The sequence below is a fragment of the Nerophis ophidion genome, linkage group LG07 (assembly GCF_033978795.1).
Source record: "Nerophis ophidion isolate RoL-2023_Sa linkage group LG07, RoL_Noph_v1.0, whole genome shotgun sequence".
NCBI lineage: Eukaryota > Metazoa > Chordata > Actinopteri > Syngnathiformes > Syngnathidae > Nerophis > Nerophis ophidion.
The window spans coordinates 74309765-74337264 of record NC_084617.1 but is presented as its reverse complement, the minus strand read 5'-3'; the positions used below and the strand labels follow the sequence as shown (position 1 = coordinate 74337264).

At 42.1% G+C, this 27500-nt stretch overlaps 1 protein-coding gene across 6 annotated transcripts in view; it reads left to right on the top strand.

The window, feature by feature from the left end:
• Window positions 1–8746: 8746 nt before the first annotated feature.
• arvcfb (ARVCF delta catenin family member b) overlaps window positions 8747–27500 on the top strand; it is a 334691-nt gene continuing 315937 nt past the window's right edge. For 3 of the 6 annotated variants that reach the window (XM_061907096.1, XM_061907097.1, XM_061907092.1), the window contains exon 1: window positions 8747–8974. In XM_061907096.1, the coding sequence (XP_061763080.1) occupies window positions 8789–8974 (186 nt within the window). In that variant the 5' untranslated portion in view covers window positions 8747–8788. The remainder of the gene's footprint in view (window positions 8975–27500) is intronic. The other 3 variants (XM_061907095.1, XM_061907094.1, XM_061907093.1) reach the window with 1 other exon arrangement.

The window sequence follows — 27500 nt, the reverse complement described above, 5'->3', positions numbered from 1 at the left end:
GATCTTCAAATCGAAATGCATAAAGTTAAGGTTTGATGATGTGTAAAAGTGTCCCACGTGAGTGATGTTTCATTCCTTTTATGGTGCAAGCAGTTGGTGGCTGATGTTCCCATTTTGCCTCAGTGATGTTTTGTGGAGTGTCATCTTTTTTTTTCTACCAAATGATCCAATGGGCCTCCAACTTCTGAGGGCAAACACTTAATTGGCAGCCAGCCAGTGCCTCAATTAAAGTGTCTGCTGGGCTGGGCTTTGAAAAATCCTCCTTACCCCGTGCAGGCTTTCATTTCTGGGGAGGATTTTAACTTCTTCCCTTTAGGGCGTTAGAGTCGGAAAAAGTGCAGAATTAAAGAGATTTGAGTTGCTCAGATGCCACTCAGTGCAATGACCATCTCACCCCTCAGACGATCTAATTGTCTCAGTTTAATTTGTCGTGATCAGACTTTTGTGAAGCTGGCGCATGCTTGCTGGTGCAACTCAGGCCTTGTCAACACTGAGCCAGATAACTCCTTAAACGAACAACTATTTTTAGCCTAAGCCCCGTTTTAGCCACACTAAACCATCGTTTAAAGGCTAATTTAAACGGGGATAGCAGGTCCATTCTATGTGTCATACTTGATCATTTCGCCATATTGCCATATTTCTGCTGAAAGGATTTAGTAGAGAACATCGACCATAAAGTTCGCAACTTTTGGTCGCTAATAAAAAAGCCTTGCCTGTACCGGAAGTAGCAGACGATGTGCGCGTGACGTCACGGGTTGTGGAGCTCCTCACATCTGAACATTGTTTACAATCATGGCCACCAGCAGCTAAAGCGATTCAGACCGAAAAAGCGATGATTTCCCCATTAATTTGAGCGAGGATGAAAGATTCGTGGATGAGGAAAGTGAGAGTGAAGAACTAGAAAAAAAAAAGACTATACAGTGGACGCGATTCAGATGTTATTAGACGCATTTACTAGGATAATTCTGTAAAATCTCTCATCTGCTTATTGTGTTACTAGTGTTTTAGTGAGATTATATGGTCGTACCTGTACAACCTGAAGGTCGGCCACACACCCTTCTTCAGCACCAGTCGACGGGTGGTGGCGATGCCCATCTGAACATTGTTTACAATCATGGCCACCAGCAGGGAGAGCAATTCGGACCGAAAAAGCGACGATTTCCCCATTAATTTGAGCGAGGATGAAAGATTCGTGGATGAGGAAAGTGAGAGTGCAGAACTAGAAAAAAAAGACTATACAGTGGAAGCGATTCAGATGTTATGGGATGCATTTACTAAGATAATTCTGGAATATCCCTTATCTGCTTATTGTGTTTCTAGTGTTTTAGTGAGATTATATGGTCGTACCTGTACAACCTGAAGGTCGGCCTCGCACCTTTCTTCAGCACCAGTCGACGGGTGGTGGCGATGCCCATCTGAACATTGTTTACAATCATGGCCACCAGCAGCGAGAGCGATTCGGACCGAAAAAGCGACGATTTCCCCATTAATTTGAGCGAGGATGAAAGATTCGTGGATGAGGAAAGTGAGAGTGCAGAACTAGAAAAAAAAGACTATACAGTGGAAGCGATTCAGATGTTATTAGACGCATTTACTAGGATAATTCTGTAAAATCTCTCATCTGCTTATTGTGTTACTAGTGTTTTAGTGAGATTATATGGTCGTACCTGTACAACCTGAAGGTCGGCCCCGCACCTTTCTTCAGCACCAGTCGACGGGTGGTGGCGATGCCCATCCGAACATTGTTTACAATCATGGCCACCAGCAGCTAGAGCGATTCAGACCGAAAAAGCGACGATTTCCCCATTAATTTGAGCGAGGATGAAAGATTTGTGGATGAGGAAAGTGAGAGTGAAGAACTAGAAAAAAAAAAAGACTATACAGTGGGAGCGATTCAGATGTTATTAGACGCATTTACTAGGATAATTCTGTAAAATCCCTTATCTGCTTATTGTGTTACTAGTGTTTTAGTGAGATTATATGGTCGTACCTGTACAACCTGAAGGTCGGCCCCGCACCTTTCTTCAGCACCAGTCGACGGGTGGTGGCGATGCCCATCCGAACATTGTTTACAATAATGGCTACCAGCAGGGAGAGCAATTCAGACCGAAAAAGCGATGATTTCCCCATTAATTTGAGCGAGGATGAAAGATTCGTGGATGAGGAAAGTGAGAGTGCAGAACTAGAAAAAAAAGACTATACAGTGGAAGCGATTCAGATGTTATGGGATGCATTTACTAGGATAATTCTGGAATATCCCTTATCTGCTTATTGTGTTTCTAGTGTTTTAGTGAGATTATATGGTCGTACCTGTACAACCTGAAGGTCGGCCCCCGCACCTTTCTTCAGCACCAGTCGACGGGTGGAGGCGATGCCCATCTGAACATTGTTTACAATCATGGCCACCAGCAGGGAGAGCAATTCGGACCGAAAAAGCGACGATTTCCCTATTAATTTGAGCGAGGATGAAAGATTCGTGGATGAGGAAAGTGAGAGTGCAGAACTAGAAAAAAAAGACTATACAGTGGAAGCGATTTAGATGTTATTAGATGCATTTACTAGGATAATTCTGGAATATCCCTTATCTGCTTATTGTGTTTCTAGTGTTTTAGTGAGATTATATGGTCGTACCTGTACAACCTGAAGGTCGGCCACACACCTTTCTTCAGCACCAGTCGAGGGTGGTGGCGATGCCCATCTGAACATTGTTTACAATCATGGCCACCAGCAGCTAGAGCGATTCAGATCGAAAAAGCGACGATTTCCCCATTAATTTGAGCGAGGATGAAAGATTTGTGGATGAGGAAAGTGAGAGTGAAGAACTAGAAAAAAAAAAAGACTATACAGTGGAAGTGATTCAGATGTTATTAGACGCATTTACTAGGATAATTCTGTAAAATCCCTTATCTGCTTATTGTGTTACTAGTGTTTTAGTGAGATTATATGGTCGTACCTCTACAACCTGAAGGTCGGCCACACACCTTTCTTCAGCACCAGTCGACGGGTGGTGGCGATGCCCATCTGAACATTGTTTACAATCATGGCCACCAGCAGGGAGAGCAATTCGGACCGAAAAAGCGACGATTTCCCTATTAATTTGAGCGAAGATGAAAGATTCGTGGATGAGGAAAGTGAGAGTGCAGAACTAGAAAAAAAAGACTATACAGTGGAAGCGATTCACATGTTATGAGATGCATTTACTAGGATAATTCTGGAATATCTCTTATCTGCTTATTGTGTTTCTAGTGTTTTAGTGAGATTATATGGTCGTACCTGTACAACCTGAAGGTCGGCCACACACCTTTCTTCAGCACCAGTCGCGGGTGGTGGCGATGCCCATCTGAACATTGTTTACAATCATGGCCACCAGCAGCTAGAGCGATTCAGACCGAAAAAGCGACGATTTCCCCATTAATTTGAGCGGTTATGAAAGATTTGTGGATGAGGAAAGTGAGAGTGAAGAACTAGAAAAAAAAAAGACTATACAGTGGAAGCGATTCAGGTGTTATTAGACACATTTACTAGGATAATTCTGTAAAATCCCTTATCTGCTTATTGTGTTACTAGTGTTTTAGTGAGATTATACGGTCGTACTTGTACAACCTGAAGGTCAGCCACACACCTTTCTTCAGCACCAGTCGACGGGTGGTGGCGATGCCCATCTGAACATTGTTTACAATCATGGCCACCAGCAGCTAGAGCGATTCAGACCGAAAAAGCTACGATTTCCCCATTAATTTGAGCGAGGATGAAAGATTCGTGGATGAGGAAAGTGAGAGTGAAGAACTAGAAAAAAAAAAAGACTATACAGTGGACGCGATTCAGATGTTATTAGACGCATTTACTAGGATAATTCTGTAAAATCCCTTATCTGCTTATTGTGTTACTAGTGTTTTAGTGAGATTATATGGTCGTACCTGTACAACCTGAAGGTCGGCCCCGCACCTTTCTTCAGCACCAGTCGACGGGTGGTGGCGATGCCCATCCGAACATTGTTTACAATAATGGCCACCAGCAGGGAGAGCAATTCAGACCGAAAAAGCTACGATTTCCCCATTAATTTGAGCGAGGATGAAAGATTCGTGGATGAGGAAAGTGAGAGTGAAGAACTAGAAAAAAAAAAGACTATACAGTGGAAGTGATTCAGATGTTATTAGACGCATTTACTAGGATAATTCTGTAAAATCCCTTATCTGCTTATTGTGTTACTAGTGTTTTAGTGAGATTATATGGTCGTACCTGTACAACCTGAAGGTCGGCCACACACCTTTCTTCAGCACCAGTCGACGGGTGGTGGAGATACCCATCTGAACATTGTTTACAATCATGGCCACCAGCAGCTAGAGCGATTCGGACCGAGAAAGCGACGATTTCCCCATTAATTTGAGCGGGGATGAAAGATTCGTGGATGAGGAAAGTGAGAGTGCAGAACTAGAAAAAAAAGACTATACAGTGGAAGCGATTCAGATGTTATTAGACGCATTTACTAGGATAATTCTGGAATATCCCTTATCTGCTTATTGTGTTTCTAGTGTTTTAGTGAGATTATACGGTCGTACCTCTACAACCTGAAGGTCGGCCACACACCTTTCTTCAGCACCAGTCGACGGGTGGTGGCGATGCCCATCTGAACATTGTTTACAATCATGGCCACCAGCAGGGAGAGCAATTCGGACCGAAAAAGCGACGATTTCCCCATTAATTTGAGCGAGGATGAAACATTCGTGGATGAGGAAAGTTAGAGTGAAGGACTAGTGTAGGAGCCTAAATACTGTTTAAGTTAATTTACATTTTATGGAAGGTGCTTTATGTTTATTCAGCCAAAAGGGGACTATTTACTTTATTTGCATGATAAGAAAATTGATATATTGAATGCTTAGAGTAATTATATAAATCTCACTTTAATTGTAATTATTACATTTGTCAAAATGATTTGATGACGTAACTGTTTTATTTGCATATATGGCGGAAGGATCTGTGTGGTAAGGGGGTTTTTGGACACAAGGTGTTATGGGTAATTGCTGTCAGGTGCGGTGGAATCGAGCCACACAGTTTTTTGACCTCACTCATACTTATTCTCATTCATACTTTTTCTAACTAGTACTGCAACAAACTCTATTTTGTCATTCATTTGTTCCCACATCGTGACTGTTTTATGTTTTGAATTATTAAGATCACAAGTAAACCATACAAACAAAGAAGAACGTCTGGAGTTTTGTTTTGTTGAGCGTCAAGCTTAAGGCTACTTTAGGAATCTACAACTAGAAAAAACAAAACAAAAAGACAATACAGTTGGAGCGATTCAGATGTCTTTAGACACATTTACTAGGATAATTCTGGAAAATCCCTTATCTGCTTATTGTGTTACTAGTGTTTTAGTGAGATTATATGGTCGTACCTGTACAACCTGAAGGTCAGCCCCGCACCTTTCTTCAGCACCTGTTGACGGGTGGTGGCAATGCCCATCTCTGCCCTTTGCAAGGGACCCTTTTCGAAACACTATATTTGAAATGATCGCTGCTAAATTGTAGTTTGTGTGTGTGGTCCAATCCAACCATGTTCGCTTGACCACTCTGTTCCATAGTAAACCTTGACTGTCATCTTTCGGGAATGTAAACAATGAAACACAGACTGTGTTTGTGTTGCTAAAGGCGGCCTCAATACTCCGCTTCCCACCTACAGCTTTCTTCTTTGACGTCTCCATTATTCATTGAACAAATTGCAAAAGATTCAGCAACACAGATGTCCAGAATACTGTGGAATTATGCGATGAAAACAGATGACTTATACTGTAGTTGTGAACGGTGCTGGAACAAAATGTCCTCTACAATGCGTGACGTCACTCGCACGCGTCATCATACCGCGACGTTTCAGCATGATACTTCCGCGCGAAATTTAAAATGGAAATTTTGTAAACTAAAGCGGCCATATTGGCATGTGTTGCAATGTTAATATTTCATCATTGATATATAAATTATCAGACTGCGTGGTCGCTAGTAGTGGCTTTCAGTAGGACTTTAAGGTCCACCTCCTTGGATAATGTTTTACACGGGTAAGTGCGCCGTGTATTTCTTGAATCTCCGGCTCTGTATGGACTCATCGATTGTTTACAAAATGACTTCGGAGAGGAAGTGACGCCAGAAAGAACGCGCCACAGCCAGCTTCTTAACCACTCGGCGGTAAACACTAGAAAGTACAGACGCTTGTGGAAATCAAACATGAACGCCTTAAGACAGGGGTAGGGAACTTGTGGCTCTCGAGCCAGATGACTGCATCTGGCTCTTGAATAAATCTTAGCTTCTACATTATATCCGCTGGTAATCTGTCAGGTTCAAACACTGATGACATCTATTAAGCAGACCAGAAGCAAGGAATAATGCAGAGACAGAGATCAATTTGGCTCATTGAGGAAACGTGTTTTGGGCTGTATTCTAGTTACAGATCCAAACTACGTTCTAAAAGTCCAGCCTGTGTGCTTCCTCTATTTATTTGGGAAGTCCTTGTTTACATCACTGAAGCTGTCGCTGAGGGAAGGGGGTAATCTCGACAACTCCAGTTAGACACAATATGTGAGTATACAAAAATGCAAATGTGTTGATGCTGGTGATATCGCCTTGTCTCTCTGCTCTGTCTGCGTCATGGCGGTGTTCGGCCTTGGCAGTTAGCAGACCGTTCCATGGACATAGACACTGATACCGGACTAACTTGCAATCTTTTGGATTGCCAGCTTTGCACAGACAAAGAAAAATTTCACTTCAGCACAATTGACAATAATTATAGCAACGGCTCTTAAGCATAAATATTGTGTGATAATATACACATAATTATTCTAACATAATCACAGTGTTAAAAATAACATTTAATATATAAAACATTCTCATGCATTTTAATCCATCCAACCGTTTTCTACCATACCTGTTCATAAACTCGCATTAATGGTAAGTAATTTCATTATTATTGGTTAACTTCAGAATAAAAATCTTATTAAAAGGAATAAGAGACTTATTATACTTTAAAAATGCACGCATTTTGTTGTATTCAGTGTTAAAAAATATTATACGGCTCTCACGGAAATACATTTGTAATATATTTGGCTTTCATGGCTCTCTTAGCCAAAAAGGGAAAAGCCATTGCAGCTATTTGGGATACAACACTTCTCAGACGGCAAGAGAACTTTCCAATGTCCAGGTCGGCTGTGGTTCTACTTAACGAAAAACTTAGTCCCTTCTTCCCGTGGACGTGATAACAAGGCCATCGAGGGAAAACCACGGAAAACATCGAAATAATTTGGACTGGCAAAGTAGCCAGACTTTGTCGGTTATTGTTCGCCATGTATGTCGCGGACTCAACGTCTCGGTGCAGATTATATAAAGTCACCAAAAACCAACGGACAATGAAGGTGAAGACAAAAGAGTGAGGAGTGTCCTGACCAGATATTTAGATCCCTAGATTAATTGTTGTAAAATGTTCTTTATCACATTTTCTACTTTCACATGTCCATTAAAGATTTGATTACAGTATTTCCTTTAATTGCCGCCGGGGCGCTAATTAATTTAAAACTTCTTCTCACTCCGGCGTTTACCAAAGGCATGCGGTAAATTTAGGCTTGCGCTTATACATTTGAGTGTGATGTAAGGATACCATCATGAAAAGCACATTTAATTAAAAAAAACTTTATTATGGTCTTACCTTTACTTATAAATGAAGTCCATGCGCAGCTCCTTCTGATCAAAAGCATCGATAACTTGTTTATAGAAGTCTTCCTTATCTTTCTTCAGTTTTAAAAGTCTCTCTGTCTCGATGGAGATCTTCCTCTATTACCTCCTGCTTCCATTGAAAGTCCAGTTTAGAAAACTTTTTTTTTTAGATATGTAATCCTCCATGTTAAAAGTGCAAGCGAGAGGAAAAAACAAAAGATCGCTGCTCACTCTTGCTGCTTGTTGTCACTTCTTCTGCAGCCGAGTAGTCGCAAGAAGGATCACTACCACCAAGAGGCGGGATTCATTTAATGACTCATATTTGACACACGCAGCTACGGTATATTAATAAAACATAGCTGCTTACTGTTATTTTTTTAGCATATTTAACAGCTTGGACCTTCAATCCTACTGAATAGCTCGTAATCTTCTTCCCTTTATGCGATTTCAATAGATTGAAATCAGCCTCCTTCATTTTGAAAATGATGACAGGTGAAGTGTCACTCGTGACGTGACGAGTTTGACCCTGGGGAAATTTTAGGCATATGCTAATTATTTGGCGAAACGGAGGAAATTCTAGACATACGCTAATAAAAATAATATTTTGCGAAACGAGTTCGACTCGGCGTTACTCCTGAGCTGGCGGTTATGCTAAGCATGCGCTAATTATTTTGCGAAACGAGTTTGACCCGGCAGTAATTCTAGGCAGGCGCATACTATATACCCGGCGGCAATTCAAGGAAATACGGTAATTTATGATGGCTCAGGTGTGATTCACCACCATAGAGCCCCACAGTTCACTGGATTGCAGTTCATTGAAATACCACAACACTGGATATTGTTCAGATAAGTGACATTTAAGAACCGGCACACAAAGCAACACTAGAGGTGCGCATTTTCCGGATGTCTTAAACGACCATCGTGTGTGTGTGTGGACAAGGATAAGGTTAGGATTTAACCTTAGTGTAGAAAGGACCTCAGTCTTCCTTGAGGCTGGAGGTGTCTTTACTGACGTGGTACCTCCTCCTTCCCCTTCTCCACCGTCCCTCCTGAACCTGGACGATCAGGGAAAAGCGCAGCCGATACCGGACATGGAGGACTACGACGTGCGCTCAGCCGCCAGCATCCTGGCGTCGGTGAAAGAGCAAGAGGCTCGTTTCGAGCAGTTGACCCGGGCGCTGGAGGAAGAGCGCCGCACCCTGCAGCTCGGGCGGGACAATCCGCCGCCGAACCCTGCCACCAGCCAGCCGTTGGCATGGCAGCAGGTGGTGATGCAGGTAAATGTGTGAGGAACCCTCTTGTCTGTTTCAACCACACCATCCCCGCTTGTTCTTTGGACATCCGCTTCTGTTTCGCTCTCATTCCGTCCGAGCAAGGCCATTCCATCACCATGCATCACCATTACCGTTGGAGTCGTCAACATCTTGGTGATTTGAGATCCCCATTGCATGTTCTGGATGTTCTATGTTTTTCAAGTGATGAAATTCAAGTTGTCATTCGTCCATACTTGGCAACCCTCTTGTATTGAGGGCGGCGATGTACGAGCTGCGCACCGAAGGGCCGCCGACTGTGTTGTTGACATTGGGCAGTGGTCCCCAACCACTGGTACCGGTACCGGTCCGTGGATCGATTGGTACCGGCCCGTACAAGAATTTTTTTTTTTTAGAGATAAATTGTATTATTATGTTTATCTTACCTAAAAATAAATATATTTATTAATAAAAAAAAAACTAAATACATTTTTACTATATTTTGCTAAAAACATCAAAATTGATTGTATTTTTATTTGTATTTTTTTCTGACTCCTTATTACATCCAGCCATAGAATTATACATTAAAATAAACATATTGATGAGGTGGCGACTTGTCCAGGGTGTACCCCGCCTTCCGCCCGATTGTAGCTGAGATAGGCACCAGCGCCCCCCGCGACCCCAAAAGGGAATAAGCGGTAGAAAATGGATGGATGGATATTCAAAGTAATTTATTTTAAATTATCATAATAATTCATTTAAAATGACCATATTTAATTATTAAAATAATTGCTTGTTTATCAACAACTTTAGCATTTTATTCATCACATTTTGAAGCTCTCAGAAGCCAAGTTATGTTAAATTCCTTAAGATTTATTTATGCAAGTTTGAAGTATCAATTATCTAAACACAATTATATATATATATATATATATATATATATATATATATGTTACCTAAAAATAAATATATTTATTAATAAAAAAAAAGCTAATTACATTTTTACTATATTTTGCTAAAAACATCAAAATTGATTGTATTTTTATTTGTATTTTTTTCTGACTCCTCATTACATCCAGCCATAGAATTATACATTAAAATAAACATATTTGAAGTAATTAATTTTAAATTATCATAATAATTCATTTAAAATGACCATATTCAATTATTAAAATAATTGCTTGTTTATCAACAACTTTAGCATTTTATTCATTACATTTTGAAGCTCTCAGAAGCCAAGTTATGTTAAATTCCTTAAGATTTATTTATGCAAGTTTGAAGTATCAATTATCTAAACACAATTATATATATATATATATGTATATATATATATATATGTATATATATATATGTGTGTTTATCTTACCTAAAAATAAATATATTTATTAATAAAAAAACTAATTACATTTTTACTATATTTTGCTAAAAACATCATAATTGATTGTATTTTTATTTGCATTTTTTCTGACTCCTCATTACATCCAGCCATAGAATTATACATTAAAATAAACATTTTCAAAGTAATTAATTTTAAATGATCATAATAATTCATTTAAAATAACCGTATTTAATTATTAAAATAATTGCTAGTTTATCAACAACTTTAGCATTTTATTCATTACATTTTGAAGCTCTCAGAAGCCAAGTTATGTTATATTCCTTAAGATTTATTTATGCAAGTTTGAAGTATCAATTATCTAAACACAATTTTATATATATATATATATATATATATATTATATATATATATATATATATATATGTATATATATATATATATATATATATATATATATATATGTTTGTCTTACCTAAAAATAAATATATTTATTAATAATAAAAAAAACTAATTACATTTTTACTATATTTTGCTAAAAAGATCAAAATTGATTGTATTTTTATTTGCATTTTTTCTGACTCCTTATTACATCCAGCCATAGAATTATACATTAAAATAAACATATTCAAAGTAATTAATCTTAAATTATCATAATAATTCATTTAAAATGACCATAATTGATTATTAAAATAATTGCTAGTTTATCAACAACTTTAGCATTTTATTCATTACATTTTGAAGCTCTCAGAAGCCAAGTTATGTTAAATTCCTTAAGATTTATTTATGCAAGTTTGAAGTATCAATTATCCAAACACAATTTTATATATATATGAAATACTTGACTTGGTGAATTCTAGCTTTAAATATACTCCTCCCCTCTTAACCTCGCCCCAGCCCCCCCACCTCCCGAAATCGGAGGTCTCAAGGTTGGCAAGTATGCATTACTCTGTGCCAGTCCTATTTCATCCTGTTACCTCCTAGTTCTGGTAGCTTGACAGTACGTGCGAGTTGGATGGACGACGCGGCTGGAATGGTCTAAAAATGTCAGCGGCCAAGAGCGCAGATTGATCGTGACACTTCCGACCGCCTCGACTTGTTAATGACTCCCAAGGTCGAGAAAAACATGACATGGAATTGATGAGACTTCACTCTTTGAGGATCCTACTGATCTATCCCAGCCGACATTTTGCAAGACAGCCTTTCAGACTCCACGTTTTACTTAGCGGTGATTTGATGGGGGGGGGGGGGGGGCCCAATTTGTTCATCCAGCACCTGCAGCACTCAGACACGTCACATTTATTCTTGGTAAAAGGAGAAATAGCCTGCATTATTGATGAAGTCGGAGCCACGGAAATGATTCTGCTTACCGACATTTGCCTGGGGTCACGTTTTGTTAACGGCCCGTGTCAAGAGTTTATTACCAGAGTGGTGAAAGAGGTGATCATTCCCTTAGTTCTATACTCGGCGAGGAAAACAGTACCAAGAATCAGAATAGATTTTATTGCCATTGAGAACTTGTTCACAAACTAGGAATTTTTCTTGGTGCAATCATAGAAGACATATAAGACAGAATAGGTAATAAGAAGAGCTGTAAGTCAATCAATCAATCAATGTTTATTTATATAGCCCCAAATCACAAATGTCTCAAAGGACTGCACAAATCATTACGACTACGACATCCTCGGAAGAACCCACAAAAGGGCAAGGAAAACTCACACCCAGTGGGCAGGGAGAATTCACATCCAGTGGGACGCCAGTGACAATGCTGCCTATGAGAAACCTTGGAGAGGACCTCAGATGTGGGCAACCCCCCCCCCCCCTCTAGGGGACCGAAAGCAATGGATGTCGAGCGGGTCTAACATGATACTGTGAAAGTTCAATCCATAGTGGCTCCAAGACAGCAGCGAGAGTCCCGTCCACAGGAAACCATCTCAAGCGGATCAGCAGCGTAGAGATGTCCCCAACCGATACAGGCGAGCGGTCCATCCTGGGTCCCGACGAGCGGTCCATCCTGGGTCTCGACTCTGGACAGCCAGTACTTCATCCATGGTTATCGGACCGGACCCCCTCCACAAGGGAGGGGGGGACATAGAAGAAAGAAAAGAAGCGGCAGATCAACTGGTCTAAAAAGGAGGTCTATTTAAAGGCTAGAGTATACAGATGAGTTTTAAGGTGAGACTTAAATGCTTCTACCGAGGTAACATCTCGAACTGTTACCGGGAGGGCATTCCAGAGTACTGGAGCCCGAACGGAAAACGCTCTATAGCCCGCAGACTTTTTTTGGGCTCTAGGAATCACTAATAAGCCGGAGTCCTTTGAACGCAGATTTCTTGCCGGGACATATGGTACAATACAATCGGCAAGATAGGCTGGAGCTAGGCCGTGTAGTATTTTATACGTAAGTAGTAAAACCTTAAAGTCACATCTTAAGTGCACAGGAAGCCAGTGCAGGTGAGCCAGTATAGGTATATATGTATGTATATATGTATATAAAGGTATATACAGTATAGGTATATATGTATGTATATATGTATATAAAGGTATATACAGTATAGGTATATATGTATGTATATATGTATATAAAGGTATATACAGTATAGGTATATATGTATGTATATATGTATATAAAGGTATATACAGTATAGGTATATATGTATGTATATATGTATATAAAGGTATATACAGTATAGGTATATATGTATGTATATATGTATATAAAGGTATATACAGTATAGGTATATATGTATGTATATATGTATATAAAGGTATATACAGTACAGGCGTAATATGATCAAACTTTCTTGTTCTTGTCAAAAGTCTAGCAGCCGCATTTTGTACCAACTGTAATCTTTTAATGCTAGACATGGGGAGACCCGAAAATAATACGTTACAGTAATCGAGGCGAGACGTAACAAACGCATGGATAATGATCTCAGCGTCTTTAGTGGACAAAATGGAGCGAATTTTAGCGATATTACGGAGAGAGTGAGCTATCAGATCTTGTTCATGTGTCTGATGGCCGAAGGGAAAAAACTGTTCAGGTGGCTGGAGGTGTAGGTCTGGATGGACCGTAGTCTCCTGCCTGAAGGGAGAAAAGAACGGAGTTTGTGTCCAGGGTGAGAAGAGTCAGCTGTGATCCGACCCACACGCTTCCTGGTCCTGGAGGAGAACAGGTCCTGGAGGGATGGGAGCTTGCAGCGAATCACCTTCTCAGCAGGATGTAGGATGCGCTGCAGTCCATGCTTATCCTCGGACTTTGGCGCCGGGGAACCACACGGTGATGGAGGAGGTGAGGATGGACTCCATGATGGCTGAATAAAACTGCACCAGCATCTTGGTCGCCGCCTTAAAGGGGAACATCCATCCATCCATCCATCCATCTTCTTCCGCTTATCCGAGGTCGGGTCGCGGGGGCAACAGCCAAAGCAGGGAAACCCAGACTTCCCTCTCCCCAGCCACTTCGTCTAGCTCTTCCCGGGGGATCCCGATCCGGGAGACATAGTCTTCCCAACGTGTCCTGGGTCTTCCCCGTGGCCTCCTACCGGTTGGACGTGCCCTAAACACCTCCCTAGGGAGGCGTTCGGGTGGCATCCTGACCAGATGCCCGAACCACCTCATCTGGCTCCTCTCCATGTGGAGGAGCAGCGGCTTTACTTTGAGTTCCTCCCGGATGACAGAGCTTCTCACCCTATCTCTAAGGGAGAGACCTGGAAACTCATTTCGGCCGCTTGTACCCGTGATCTTATCCTTTCGGTCATGCCTCAAAGCTCATGACCATAGGTGAGGATGGGAACGTAGATCGACCGGTAAATTGAGAGCTTTGCCTTCCGGCTCAGCTCCTTCTTCCCCACAACGGATCGGTACAACGTCCGCATTACTGAAGACGCCGCACCGATCCGCCTGTTGATCTCACGATCCACTCTTCCCCCACTCGTGAACAAGACTCCTAGGTACTTGAACTCCTCCACTTGGGGCAGGGTCTCCTCCCCAACCCGGAGATGGCACTCCACCCTTTTCCGGGCGAGAACCATGGACTCGGACTTGGAGGTGCTGATTCTCAGGAGTAAAGGGGATCATTATCACCAGACCTATGTAAGCGTCAATATATACCTTGATGGTGCAGAAAAAAGACCAAGTATTTTTTTAACCGATTTCCGAACTCTAAATGGGTGAATTTTGGCAAATTAAACGCCTTTCTGTTTATCGGTCTTTTAGCGATGACGTCACCGAGGTAACACACCCACCATTTTCATTTTCAACACATTACAAACACCGGGTCTCAGCTCTGTTATTTTCCGTTTTTTTCGACTATTTTTTGGAACCTTGGAGACATCATGCCTCGTGGGTGTGTTGTCGGAGGGTGTAACAACACTAACAGGGAGGGATTCAAGTTGCACCACTGGCAAGAAATCTGCCGCCAGACCCCCATTGAATGTGCCAGAGTGTCTCCACATTTGACCGGCGATGCTAAGACAGACATGGCACAGAGATGTATGGATAACCTGCAGATGCATTTGCAACGATAAAGTCAACGAAATCACAAAGGTGAGTTTTGTTGATGTTGTTGACTTATGTGCTAATCAGACATATTTGGTCACGGCATGACTGCTACCTAATCGATGCTAACATGCTATTTACGCTAGCCGTATGTACATTTGAAACTAGATACCCACATTTAATGCGAAACAAACACTTACCAATCGACGGATTTAAGTTGCCCCAGTGTCACAAGATGCAAAAGTCCTGATCGTTTGGTCCGCACATTTTACCGGCGATGCTAACAAGGCAGCCATGCTACGGGCCACTTCATTAGGTACACCCACGCTATGGCCGAATAGCGTCAATAGCTATTCGCTCAATAGCTTCAATTTCTTCTTCAATTTCGTTTTCGCTATCTGCCTCCATACTCCGACCATCTGTTTCAATACATGCGTAATCTGTTGAATCGCTTAAGCCGCTGAAATCCGAGTCTGAATCCAAGCTAATGTCGCTATATCTTACTATGGTAACCGCCATGTTGTTTGTATTGGCAGCCCTGTATGACGTCACAGGGAAATGGAGAGTGGTTTCGAAGATAGCGAAAATAAGGCACTTTAAAGCTTTATTTAGGGATATTCCGGGACCGGTAAAATTTTTTGAAAAACTTCCAAAAATACAACACTGGGAACTGATTTTTATTGTTTTTAACCCTTTTGAAATTGTGATAATGTTCCCCTTTAAGTTTCTTAAGACCTCTTAAGGTCTTGGGTGATGGTGGGGCCCAAGAAACAGAAGGAGTCCACAATGGAGACGGGGCTGGGAGAGTCAATCAGGGTGTGACTTTCTTGAAGTCCATGATCATCTCCACTGTTTTCTGGGCGTTCAGTACCAGGTTGTTGAGGCTGCACCAGGACGCCATCCAGACCACCTCTCTCCTGTAGGCGGACTCATCGCCATCTGAGTTGAGCCCGATGAGGGTAGTGTCATCCGTAAACTTCAGCAGCTTTACCGACTGGCAACTGGAGGTGCAGCAGTTGGTGTACAGGGAGAAGAGCCAGGGGGAAAGTACACAGCCCTGAGGAGTACCAGAGTTAGTGGTTCGACTGTCCGAGACAATCTTCCCAAGCCGTACGTGCTGTCTTCGGTCCGTCAGGAAGTCATAGATCCAACTGCAGAAGGGAGTCGGGGACGCTGAGCTGGTAGAGCTCGTCTCGTAACAGTCCAGGGAGGATGGTGTTGAAGGCAGAGCTGAAGTCCACAAACATGTTCCTGGGGAGTCCAGATGCTCCAGGATGAAGTGGAGGGCCAGGTTCACTGCATCATCCACAGACCATAGTTTTGCCTTAGTGCAAGTTTTTTAGTTTTCATAGCCTTTCGTTTGTTCCTTTTCCTGAGTTAATAATAATTAAAGTTGTCATTACCTTCAATCAATCAATCAATGTTTATTTATATAGCCCCAAATCACAAATGTCTCAAAGGACTGCACAAATCATTACGACTACAACATCCTCGGAAGAACCCACAAAAGGGCAAGGAAAACTCACACCCAGTGGGCAGGGAGAATTCACATCCAGTGGGACGCCAGTGACAATGCTGACTATGAAAAACCTTGGGGAGGACCTCAGGTGTGGGCAACCCCCCTCCTCTAGGAGACCGAAAGCAATGGATGTCGAGCGGGTCTAACATGATACTCTGAAAGTTCAATCCATAATAGCCCCAACACAGCTGCGAGAGTTCAGTTCAAGCGGATCCAAGACAGCATCGAGAGTCCCGTCCACAGGAAACCATCTCAAGCGGAGGCGGATCAGCAGCGTAGAGATGTCCCCAACCGATACACAGGCGAGCGGTCCATCCTGGGTCCCGACGAGCGGTCCATCCTGGGTCTCGACTCTGGACAGCCAGTACTTCATCCATGGTCATCGGACCGGACCCCCTCCACAAGGGAGGGGGGGACATAGGAGAAAGAAAAGAAGCGGCAGATCAACTGGTCTAAAAAGGAGGTCTATTTAAAGGCTAGAGTATACAGATGAGTTTTAAGGTGAGACTTAAATGCTTCTACTGAGGTAGCATCTCGAACTGTTACCGGGAGGGCATTCCAGAGTACTGGAGCCCGAACGGAAAACACTCTATAGCCCGCAGACTTTTTTTGGGCTCTAGGAATCACTAATAAGCCGGAGTCTTTTGAACGCAGATTTTTTGCCGGGACATATGGTACAATACAATCGGCAAGATAGGATGGAGCTAGACCGTGTAGTATTTTATACGTAAGTAGTAAAACCTTAAAGTCACATCTTAAGTGCACAGGAAGCCAGTGCAGGTGAGCCAGTATAGGTATATATGTATGTATATATGTATATAAAGGTATATACAGTATATGTATATATGTATGTATATATGTATATAAAGGTATATACAGTATAGGTATGTATGTATGTATATATGTATATAAAGGTATATACAGTATAGGTATATATGTATGTATATATGTATATAAAGGTATATACAGTATAGGTATATATGTATGTATATATGTATATAAAGGTATATACAGTACAGGCGTAATATGATCAAACTTTCTTGTTCTTGTCAAAAGTCTAGCAGCCGCATTTTGTACCAACTGTAATCTTTTAATGCTAGACATGGGGAGACCCGAAAATAATACGTTACAGTAATCGAGGCGAGACGTAACAAACGCATGGATAATGATCTCGGCGTCTTTAGTGGACAAAATGGAGCAAATTTTAGCGATATTACGGAGATGAAACAAGAATGACAAACACATGTCAGGTGAACATCCGCACCGTAACACAACAGAACAAATACCCAGAATCCCTTGCAGCACTAACTCTTCCGGGAAACTTCCAGCAAACTGACCAATAATTCACGTTTTATTCATGCATTTTCTCTTGCTACTTCAAGGTTTGAATGTTCGGTTCATTCATTATTGTTATTAAAGGCGAGAGTATACAGATGAGTTTTAATTAACGTCGTGTCCGGTCCAATCGCTAGTAGAAACAAACCACACCGTAGTCCACGTCTGGACAAAATACATTTCAAAAAGAAGAAAAAGATACTCTGAGTCAATCCGCAGAAGCTCCTTTGATTTATTCGTGCCGCTGAATATTCCGTTGACTTTAAAGGTTCAGTTGACTTTGCAAAACCACTTCTTCTTTTCGCTCCCTTTATATGCACGGGGGTGTGTTTTGAAGATCATTTTAATAATACATGTTGAAAGAACAAAGTTCCCGTCATCATCAATTTAACACGGCGTGAATGGATGCAAAGCGTGTGTTCCTACCCCACCTTGCAGTTCTGCGCATCAGACACTCCCATTAGCCGCTTTGATCAGAAAAGCTCCAGTGACACGGATTGAAAACTCCTTTGACTCTGCATTACTGACCGGGCCTCGCATGTGACCTCTCGTGCTAAAAACGCCCTTTTCTTTCTTTCTTTCTTTCGGCAAGCGCTTTTTTTTTGCCCCCAAGGTGCATAATCAGACGAGGCTTTGAGAACCCGAGTGAAGCCTCATTGCAAGTCTGGTGTGCGGAAACAGACGACGCCGAGACCCTTTGAGGCTGCTGACAAGGTGACCTCGTTTCACCAGACTCGTCGTCCCATTGATAAGAAAACACGGGAGAATTTTCATGCATCAGGGATATCCTACAAACCCCGTTTCCATATGAAATGTAAATATAAACAGAATACAATGATTTGCAAATCCTTTTCAACCCATATTCAGTTGAATATGCTACAAAGACAACATATTTGATGTTTTTTGTGCAAATAATCATTAACTTTAGAATTTGATGCCAGCAACACTCAATCGATCAATCAATGTTTACTTATATAGCCCTAAATCACTAGTGTCTCAAAGGGCTGCACAAACCACCACGACATCCTCGGTAGGCCCACATAAGGGCAAGGAAAACTCACACCCAGTGGGACATCGGTGACAATAATGATCCAGTGGGACGTCTGTGACAATGATGACTATGAGAACCTTGGAGAGGAGGAAAGCAATGGATGTCGAGCGGGTCTAACATGATACTGTGAAAGTTCAATCCACAATGGATCCAACACAGTCGCGAGAGTCCAGTCCAAAGCGGGTCCAACTCAGCAGCAAGAGTCCCGTTCACAGCGGAGCCAGCAGGAAACCATCCCAAGCGGAGGCGGATCAGCAGCGCAGAGATGTCGAGGCGGATCAGCAGCGCAGAGATGTCCCCAGCCGATACACAGGCAAGCAGTACATGGCCACCGGATCGGACCGGATCCCCTCCACAGGGGAGAGTGGGACATAGAAGCTTCAGGGTGGAGGGAAGTGGTGTTCTGTGGGGATTAGCCTTCTGCTTTGTTTTTAGCCCCGCTCGACATCCGCGTTTTCGATCACACCGCTGGCGTCTGCTCCGTAGACGGCCCCCGCTGCTACTAGACTCCGCTGCTTCACAGGCCGCTGGATGTAGCCGCCGACGTATCCCCATGCTAGTTAGCATGTTTAGCACGCCCGCGTCTATCAGTCCAAAACGGCCCGATATGTCCATATCCAGAAGTGTCTGGCGGTCGTACGTGATCACGGAGTGACCACGATGCGAGCCAGCCATGAAGTCTGCAGAACTGTCCGGCATTTCCGCCAAATGTTCCATCTTTAGCAAGAGCACCGCAGTGTCGCAGCCCGTCCGGGCGCCGCCATCTTGCCAAAAAAGTGACACGTGACAAAGAAGTTGGGAAAGGTGGCAATAAATACTGATAAAGTTGAGGAATGCTCATCAAACACTTATTTGGAACATCCCACAGGTGTGCAGGCTAATTGGGAACAGGTGGGTGCCATGATTGGCTATAAAAACAGCTTCCCCCAAAAAATGCCCAGTCTTTCACAAGAAAGGATGGGGCGAGGTACACCCCTTTGTCCACAACTGCGTGAGCAAATAGTCAAACAGTTTAAGAACAACCTTTCTCAAAGTGGAATTGCAAATAATTTAGGGATTTCAACATCTACGCTCCATAATATCATCAAAAGGTTCAGAGAATCTGGAGAAATCACTCCACGTAAGCATCATGGCCGGAAACCAACTTTGAGTGACCGTGACCTTCGATCCCTCCAAAACCGACATCAATATCTAAAGGATATCACCACATGGGCTCAGGAACACTTCAGAAAACCACTGTCACTAAATACAGTTGGTCGCTACATCTGTAAGTGCAAGTTAAAGCTCTACTATGCAAAGCGAAAGCCATTTATCAACAACATCCAGAAACGCTGTTGGCTTCTCTGGGCCCGAGATCATCTAAGATAGATAGATAGATAGTACTTTATTTATTCCGTCAGGAAAATTACAATTTTCAGCACAATCCCATTCAAGATCAGACAAACATTACAGGGAGACAGAACAGGATCGCTGACGGGTTTGCCGGCTTCCAGCGCCCCTTACAAAAAAGTTGAGATACAGGTAAACAAGGAGGGTGGGGGGGGGGAGAGAAAAAAATAGAAGATTAAAATAAAATTAAAAAATCGGTCTTAGCCTAGGCCCTGGAGTGGGGGTGCAGACTGAGGCCAAGGGAAAAAAAACAAAAAAAACAACAACTCATAGCCATAGTACACATCCCTCTTACATGTGTGTAAGAGGGAAACATCAAACATCAAAGAACACAGAGGACATTAAAGACATTAAAGCAGCAGACACTTCTACATACAGCTATGAATAAAAAGTAAAATAACATATCCACTGTGGTGGCCTCTGCGGTGTTCCACGCCATCGTCCGCTGGGGTGGAGGGAGCATGGCCAGAGACAGGAGCAGACCCAACAAGGCAACAAGATGGACTGATGCAAAATGGAAAAGTGTTCCGTGGTCTGACAAGTCCACATTTCAAATTGTTTTTGGAAATATTCGACATTGTTTCATCCGGGCCAAAGGGGAAGCGAACCATCCAGACTGTTATCAACGCAAAGTTCAAAAGCCAGCATCTGTGATGGTATGGGGGTGCATTAGTGCCCAAGGCATGGGTAACTTACACATCTGTGAGGGCACCATTAATGCTGAAAGGTACATACAGGTTTTGGAACAACATATGCTGCCATTTAAGCGCCGTCTTTTTCATGGACGCCCCTGCTTATTTCAGCAAGACAATGCCAAGCCACATTCAGCACGTGTTACAACAGCGTGGCTTCGTAAAAAACGAGTGCAGGTACTTTCCTGGCCCGCCTGCAGTCCAGACCTGTCTCCCATGGCGCATTATGAAGCATAAAATAGGACAACAAGACCCCGGACTGTTGAAGGACTGAAGCTCTACATAAAACAAGAATGGGAAAGAATTCCACTTTCAAAGCTTCAACAATTAGTTTCCTCAGTTCCCAAACGTTTATTGAGTGTTGTTAAAAGAAAAGATGATGTAACACAGTGGTGAACATGCCCTTTCCCAACTACTTTGGCACGTGTTGCAGCCATGAAATTCCAAGTTAATTATTATTTGCAAAAAAACTCATATGGAAACAGGGTTTGTAGACGTATTCTTGGAATAATCCAATACGCTTAATAATGAAATGTAATGTGTTACAACAGCGTGGCTTCAAAGTAAAAGAGTGCGGGTACTTTCATGGCCCGCCTGCAGTTAACACCTGTGTCCCATGGAAAATGTGTGGCGCATTATGAAGTGTAAAATAGGACAGCGGAGACTGTTGAAGGACTGAAGCTCTACATAAAACAAAAATGGGAAATAATTCCACTTTCAAAACTTCAACAATTAATTTCCTCAGTTCCCAAATGTTTATTGAGTGTTGTTAAAAGAAAAGGTGATGTAACACAGTGGTGAACATGCCCTTTCCCAACTACTTTGGCACGTGTTGCAGCCATGAATTTCCAAGTTAATTATTATTTGCAAAAAAACTCATATGGAAACAGGGTTTGTAGACGTATTCTTGGTATAATCCAATACGCTTAATAATGAAATGTAATGTGTTACAACAGCGTGGCTTCAAAGTAAAAGAGTGCGGGTACTTTCATGGCCCGCATGCAGTCCAGACCTGTCTCCCATGGAAAATGTGTGGGCGCATTATGAAGCGTAAAATACGACAGCACTGTTGAAGGACTGAAGCTCTACATAAAACAAGAATGGGAAAGAATTCCACTTTCAAAGCTTCAGCAATTAGTTTCCTCAGTTCCCAAACGTTTATTGAGTGTTGTTAAAAGAAAAGGTGATGTAACACAGTGGTGAACATGCCCTTTCCCAACTACTTTGGCACGTGTTGCAGCCATGAAATTCTAAGTTAATTATTATTTGCAAAAAAAATAAAGTTTATTAGTTCAACCATCAAATATGTTGTTTTTGTAGCATGTTGAACGACTGAAGCTCTACATAAAACAAGAAAGGGAAAGAATTCCACTTTCAAAGCTTCAACAATTAGTTTCCTCAGTTCCCAAACGTTTATTGAGTGTTGTTAAAAGAAAAGGTGATGTAACACAGTGGTGAACATGCCCTTTCCCAACTACTTTGGCATGTTTTGCAGCCATGAAATTCTAAATTAATTAAGTTTATGAGTTCGAACATCAAATATGTTGTCTTTGTCGCATATTCAACTGAATATGGCTTGAAAAGGATTTGCAAATCATTGTATTCTGTTTATATTTACATCAAACACAAATTCCCAACTCATATGGAAACGGGGTTTGTTGGTTGGAGCTAAGTTGTTATTCAGCAGGCTGCCTGGCATCGTCCTCATGGTTGTCTGGAATATTGTGAGAAGTTTTTCAAAGACTTCTGAGTCGCAGGAGGGAGGGAACAGTGCGGCTTTTGATCAGAGCTGCTGTTTGTGGTGAGGAGGATGTGCAGGCCCGCAGTCTGCCAGGGCACAGCGCCACTCTACCAACAATCGTCCCGGTCGCTCTGCACCCACTTTCATCTCCACACAGCCCCCCAGCCCCGTCTCGGCACAAAGCACACAAAGGGCTCAGGGTGATATAGCGACAGAAGTTCTATCTTCTCCACTGGCGGGGCCCGGGAGCCCCCGTGCCCTCGTAAATCAGCTGCCTAACAATGAGTCTCAGTTCCCCCCACACTGCCTTTCTTTCCTCCTCTATTTCTACTCTGTGTTCCTCACTCAGGAACCTTCTCGCCCTCCTTAAACGCCCTAATTTCCTTTTGTTTATTTTATACCTCACACTGTTCCCAAGGCTCCCCTTCATTGCAGTTTTGTGGGGACGCCGGCAGAGAATGCCGGGAATGTTCACAATTCATGTTTCCATGAGGAATGTCTTGTGTCTGGCAGGGTTTTTTTGATGTGGAACTTATCATCTTTGGAGACAGATGTAGGTAAAAGTCTGAGAAGATGTTTGACGGCTGGGGACGTCTTTGGACTGCTGACCTGTCTCCACTCAGAATGGTCTTCTGCTGACCCAAACTATGGACTGGACTCTCACGATATTGTGTTAGATCCACTATGGACTGGACTCTCACGATATTGTGTTAGATCCACTATGGACTGGACTCTCACTATTATGTTAGATCCACTATGGACTGGACTCTAACTATTATGTTGGATCCACTATGGACTGGACTCTCACTATTATGTTGGATCCACTATGGACTGGACTTTCACAATATTATGTTAGATCCACTATGGACTGGACTCTCACACTATTATGTTGGATCCACTATGGACTGGACTCTCACTATTATGTTAGATCCACTATGGATTGGACTCTCACACGATTATGTTAGATCCACTATGGACTGGACTCTCACACTATTGTGTTAGATCCACTATGGACTGGACTCTCACTGTTATGTTAGATCCACTATGGACTGGACTCTCAAACTTTTACCTTAGATCCATTATGGACTGGACTCTCACTATTATGTTAGATCCACTATGGACTGGACTCTCACTATTATGTTAGATCCACTATAGACTGGACTCTCACTATTATGTTAGATCCACTATGGACTGGACTCTCACACTATTATGTTGGATCCACCGTGGACTGGACTCTCACTATTATGTTAGATCCACTATGGACTGGACTCTCACTATTATGTTAGATCCACTATGGACTGGACTCTCACTATTATGTTAGATCCACTATGGACTGGACTCTCACACTATTATGTTGGATCCACCGTGGACTGGACTCTCACTATTATGTTAGATCCACTATGGATTGGACTCTCACACGATTGTGTTGGATCCACTATGGACTGGACTCTCACACTATTATGTTAGATCCACTATGGACTGGACTCTCACACTATTATGTTCGATCCATTATGGACTGGACTCTCACTATTATGTTAGATCCACTATGGACTGGACTCTCACACTATTATGTTAGATCCACTATGGATTGGACTCTCACACTATTATGTTAGATCCACTATGGACTGGACTCTCACTATTATGTTAGATCCACTATGGACTGGACTCTCACACTATTGTGTTAGATCCACTATGGACTGGACTCTCACGCTATTGTGTTAGATCCACTATGGACTGGACTCTCACACTATTATGTTAGATCCACTATGGACTGGACTCTCACGCTATTACGTTAGATCCACTATGGACTGGACTCTCACACTATTATGTTAGATCCACTATGGACTGGACTCTCACACTATTATGTTAGACCCACTATGGACTGGACTTTCACACTATTATGTTAGCTCCACTATGGACTGGACTCTCACTATTATGTTAGATCCACTATGGATTGGACTCTCACACTATTATGTTAGATCCACTATGGACTGGACTCTCACTATTATGTTGGATCCACAATTGACTGGACTCTCACTATTATGTTAGATCCACTATGGACCGGACTCTCACACTATTATGTTAGATCCACTACAGACTGGACTCTCACACTATTATGTTAGATCCACTGTGGAATGGACTCTCACTATTATGTTAGATCCACTATGGACTGGACTCTCACGCTATTGTGTTAGATCCACTATGGACTGGACTCTCACGCTATTGTGTTAGATCCACTATGGACTGGACTCTCAAACTTTTATCTTAGATCCATTATGGACTGGACTCTCACTATTATGTTGGATCCACAATTGACTGGACTCTCACTATTATGTTAGATCCACTATGGACCGGACTCTCACACTATTATGTTAGATCCACTATGGACTGGACTCTCACACTATTATGTTAGATCCACTATGGACTGGACTCTCACACTATTGTGTTAGATCCACTATGGACTGGACTTTCACACTATTATGTTAGATCCACTATGGATTGGACTCTCACACTATTATGTTAGATCCACTATGGACTGGACTCTCACTATTATGTTAGATCCACTATGGACTGGACTCTCACGCTATTGTGTTAGATCCACTATGGACTGGACTCTCACGCTATTGTGTTAGATCCACTATGGACTGGACTCTCACACTATTATGTTAGATCCACTATGGACTGGACTCTCACGCTATTACGTTAGATCCACTATGGACTGGACTCTCACACTATTATGTTAGATCCACTATGGACTGGACTCTCACACTATTATGTTAGACCCACTATGGACTGGACTTTCACACTATTATGTTAGCTCCACTATGGACTGGACTCTCACTATTATGTTAGATCCACTATGGATTGGACTCTCACACTATTATGTTAGATCCACTATGGACTGGACTCTCACTATTATGTTGGATCCACAATTGACTGGACTCTCACTATTATGTTAGATCCACTATGGACCGGACTCTCACACTATTATGTTAGATCCACTACAGACTGGACTCTCACACTATTATGTTAGATCCACTGTGGAATGGACTCTCACTATTATATTAGATCCACTATGGACTGGACTCTCACGCTATTGTGTTAGATCCACTATGGACTGGACTCTCACGCTATTGTGTTAGATCCACTATGGACTGGACTCTCAAACTTTTATCTTAGATCCATTATGGACTGGACTCTCACTATTATGTTGGATCCACAATTGACTGGACTCTCACTATTATGTTAGATCCACTATGGACCGGACTCTCACACTATTATGTTAGATCCACTATGGACTGGACTCTCACACTATTATGTTAGATCCACTATGGACTGGACTCTCACACTATTGTGTTAGATCCACTATGGACTGGACTTTCACACTATTATGTTAGCTCCACTATGGACTGGACTCTCACTATTATGTTAGATCCACTATGGACTGGACTCTCACACTATTATGTTGGATCTACTGTCGACTGGACTCTCACTATTACGTTAGATCCACTATGGACTGTACTTTCACACTATTATGTTAGATCCACTATGGACTGGACTCTCACACTATTATGTTAGATCCACTATGGACTGGACCCTCACTATTATGTTAGATCTACTATGGACTGGACTCTCACACTATTACGTTAGATCTACTATGGACTGGACTCTCACTATTATGTTAGATCCACTATGGACTGGACTCTCACACTATTATGTTCGATCCATTATGGACTGGACTCTCACTATTATGTTAGATCCACTATGGACTGGACTCTCACACTATTATGTTAGATCCACTATGTACTAGACTCTCACTATTATGTTAGATCCACAATAGACTGGACTCTCACAGAGGACATGTCCGGGGAAAAGAGGACGTATGGTCAGTCTAGACTTACTAAGGTCTGACATGTTTAGTAACTTCACCAGTGGCAGTAGCTACTAGCAGTTATAAAGGTATTAAAAAATAGCATAATTTATTGATGCCTTTTGACATATTAGGGCCATTTAATGTTGACGGGACATGAAATTATTACATATGGCCCCTTTAAAATAAAAAATCAGAAGGAGTCTAACTTTTTTTGCTAGTTTGTTGTCACATTAATATACCCTTTATATGTCTTAAGATAGGGTGCAGTCTTATTATCTGTGTATTGCAGTTCATCTTTTGAATCAAAGCCTTCAAATCAGAGATGATGGCCCATGAATCAAAGTCCTGAAGGATGGAAGACCTTCTTGTGTCTCAGCTTGACACGCAGGCGATGATTATTTTTAACCCACTTTGTGCATATTTTTAATATTTGAACATACCATATTTCCTTGAATTGCCGCCGGGGCGCTAATTAATTTAAAACTTCTTCTCACTGCGCAACTTACCAAAGGCATGCGGTAAATGTAGGCCTGCGCTTAAAAATTTGAGTGTGATGTAAGGATACCATCATGAAAAGCACATTTAATAAAAAAAACGTTATTATGGTCTTACCTTTACTTATAAATGAAGTCCATGCGCAGCTCCTTCTGATCAAAAGCATCCATAACTTGTTTATAGAAGTCTTCCTTATCTTTCTTCAGTTTTAAAAGTCTCTCTGTCTCAATGGAGATCTTCCTTTATTACCTCCTGCTTCGATTGAAAGTCCAGTTTAGAAAACTGTTTTATTTCAGATATGTAATCCTCCATGTTAAAAGTGCAAGCGAGAGGAATAAATAAACACACGCTGCTCACTCTTGCTGGTCCAGTTCATGGTCAGTACGTGTGTAGCCATAGCGCGCTCTCGTTTGGGTCGCTCCCGACGTGCAGACCGCTGCTATCAGTTAGCTCGGCTCCTCACGAATTATCCTCGGACAAATCCCCCTCCCGTTCTGCTCCGTGGGTGATCTCTTTATCCCACCACTGCCACCATGAAGTGTTATTGTATAAATAATACACTGGGTATTTATGACTGGAACATGCTTTATTTCAGCCCGGTTGTTTACATAGCCAGCATAA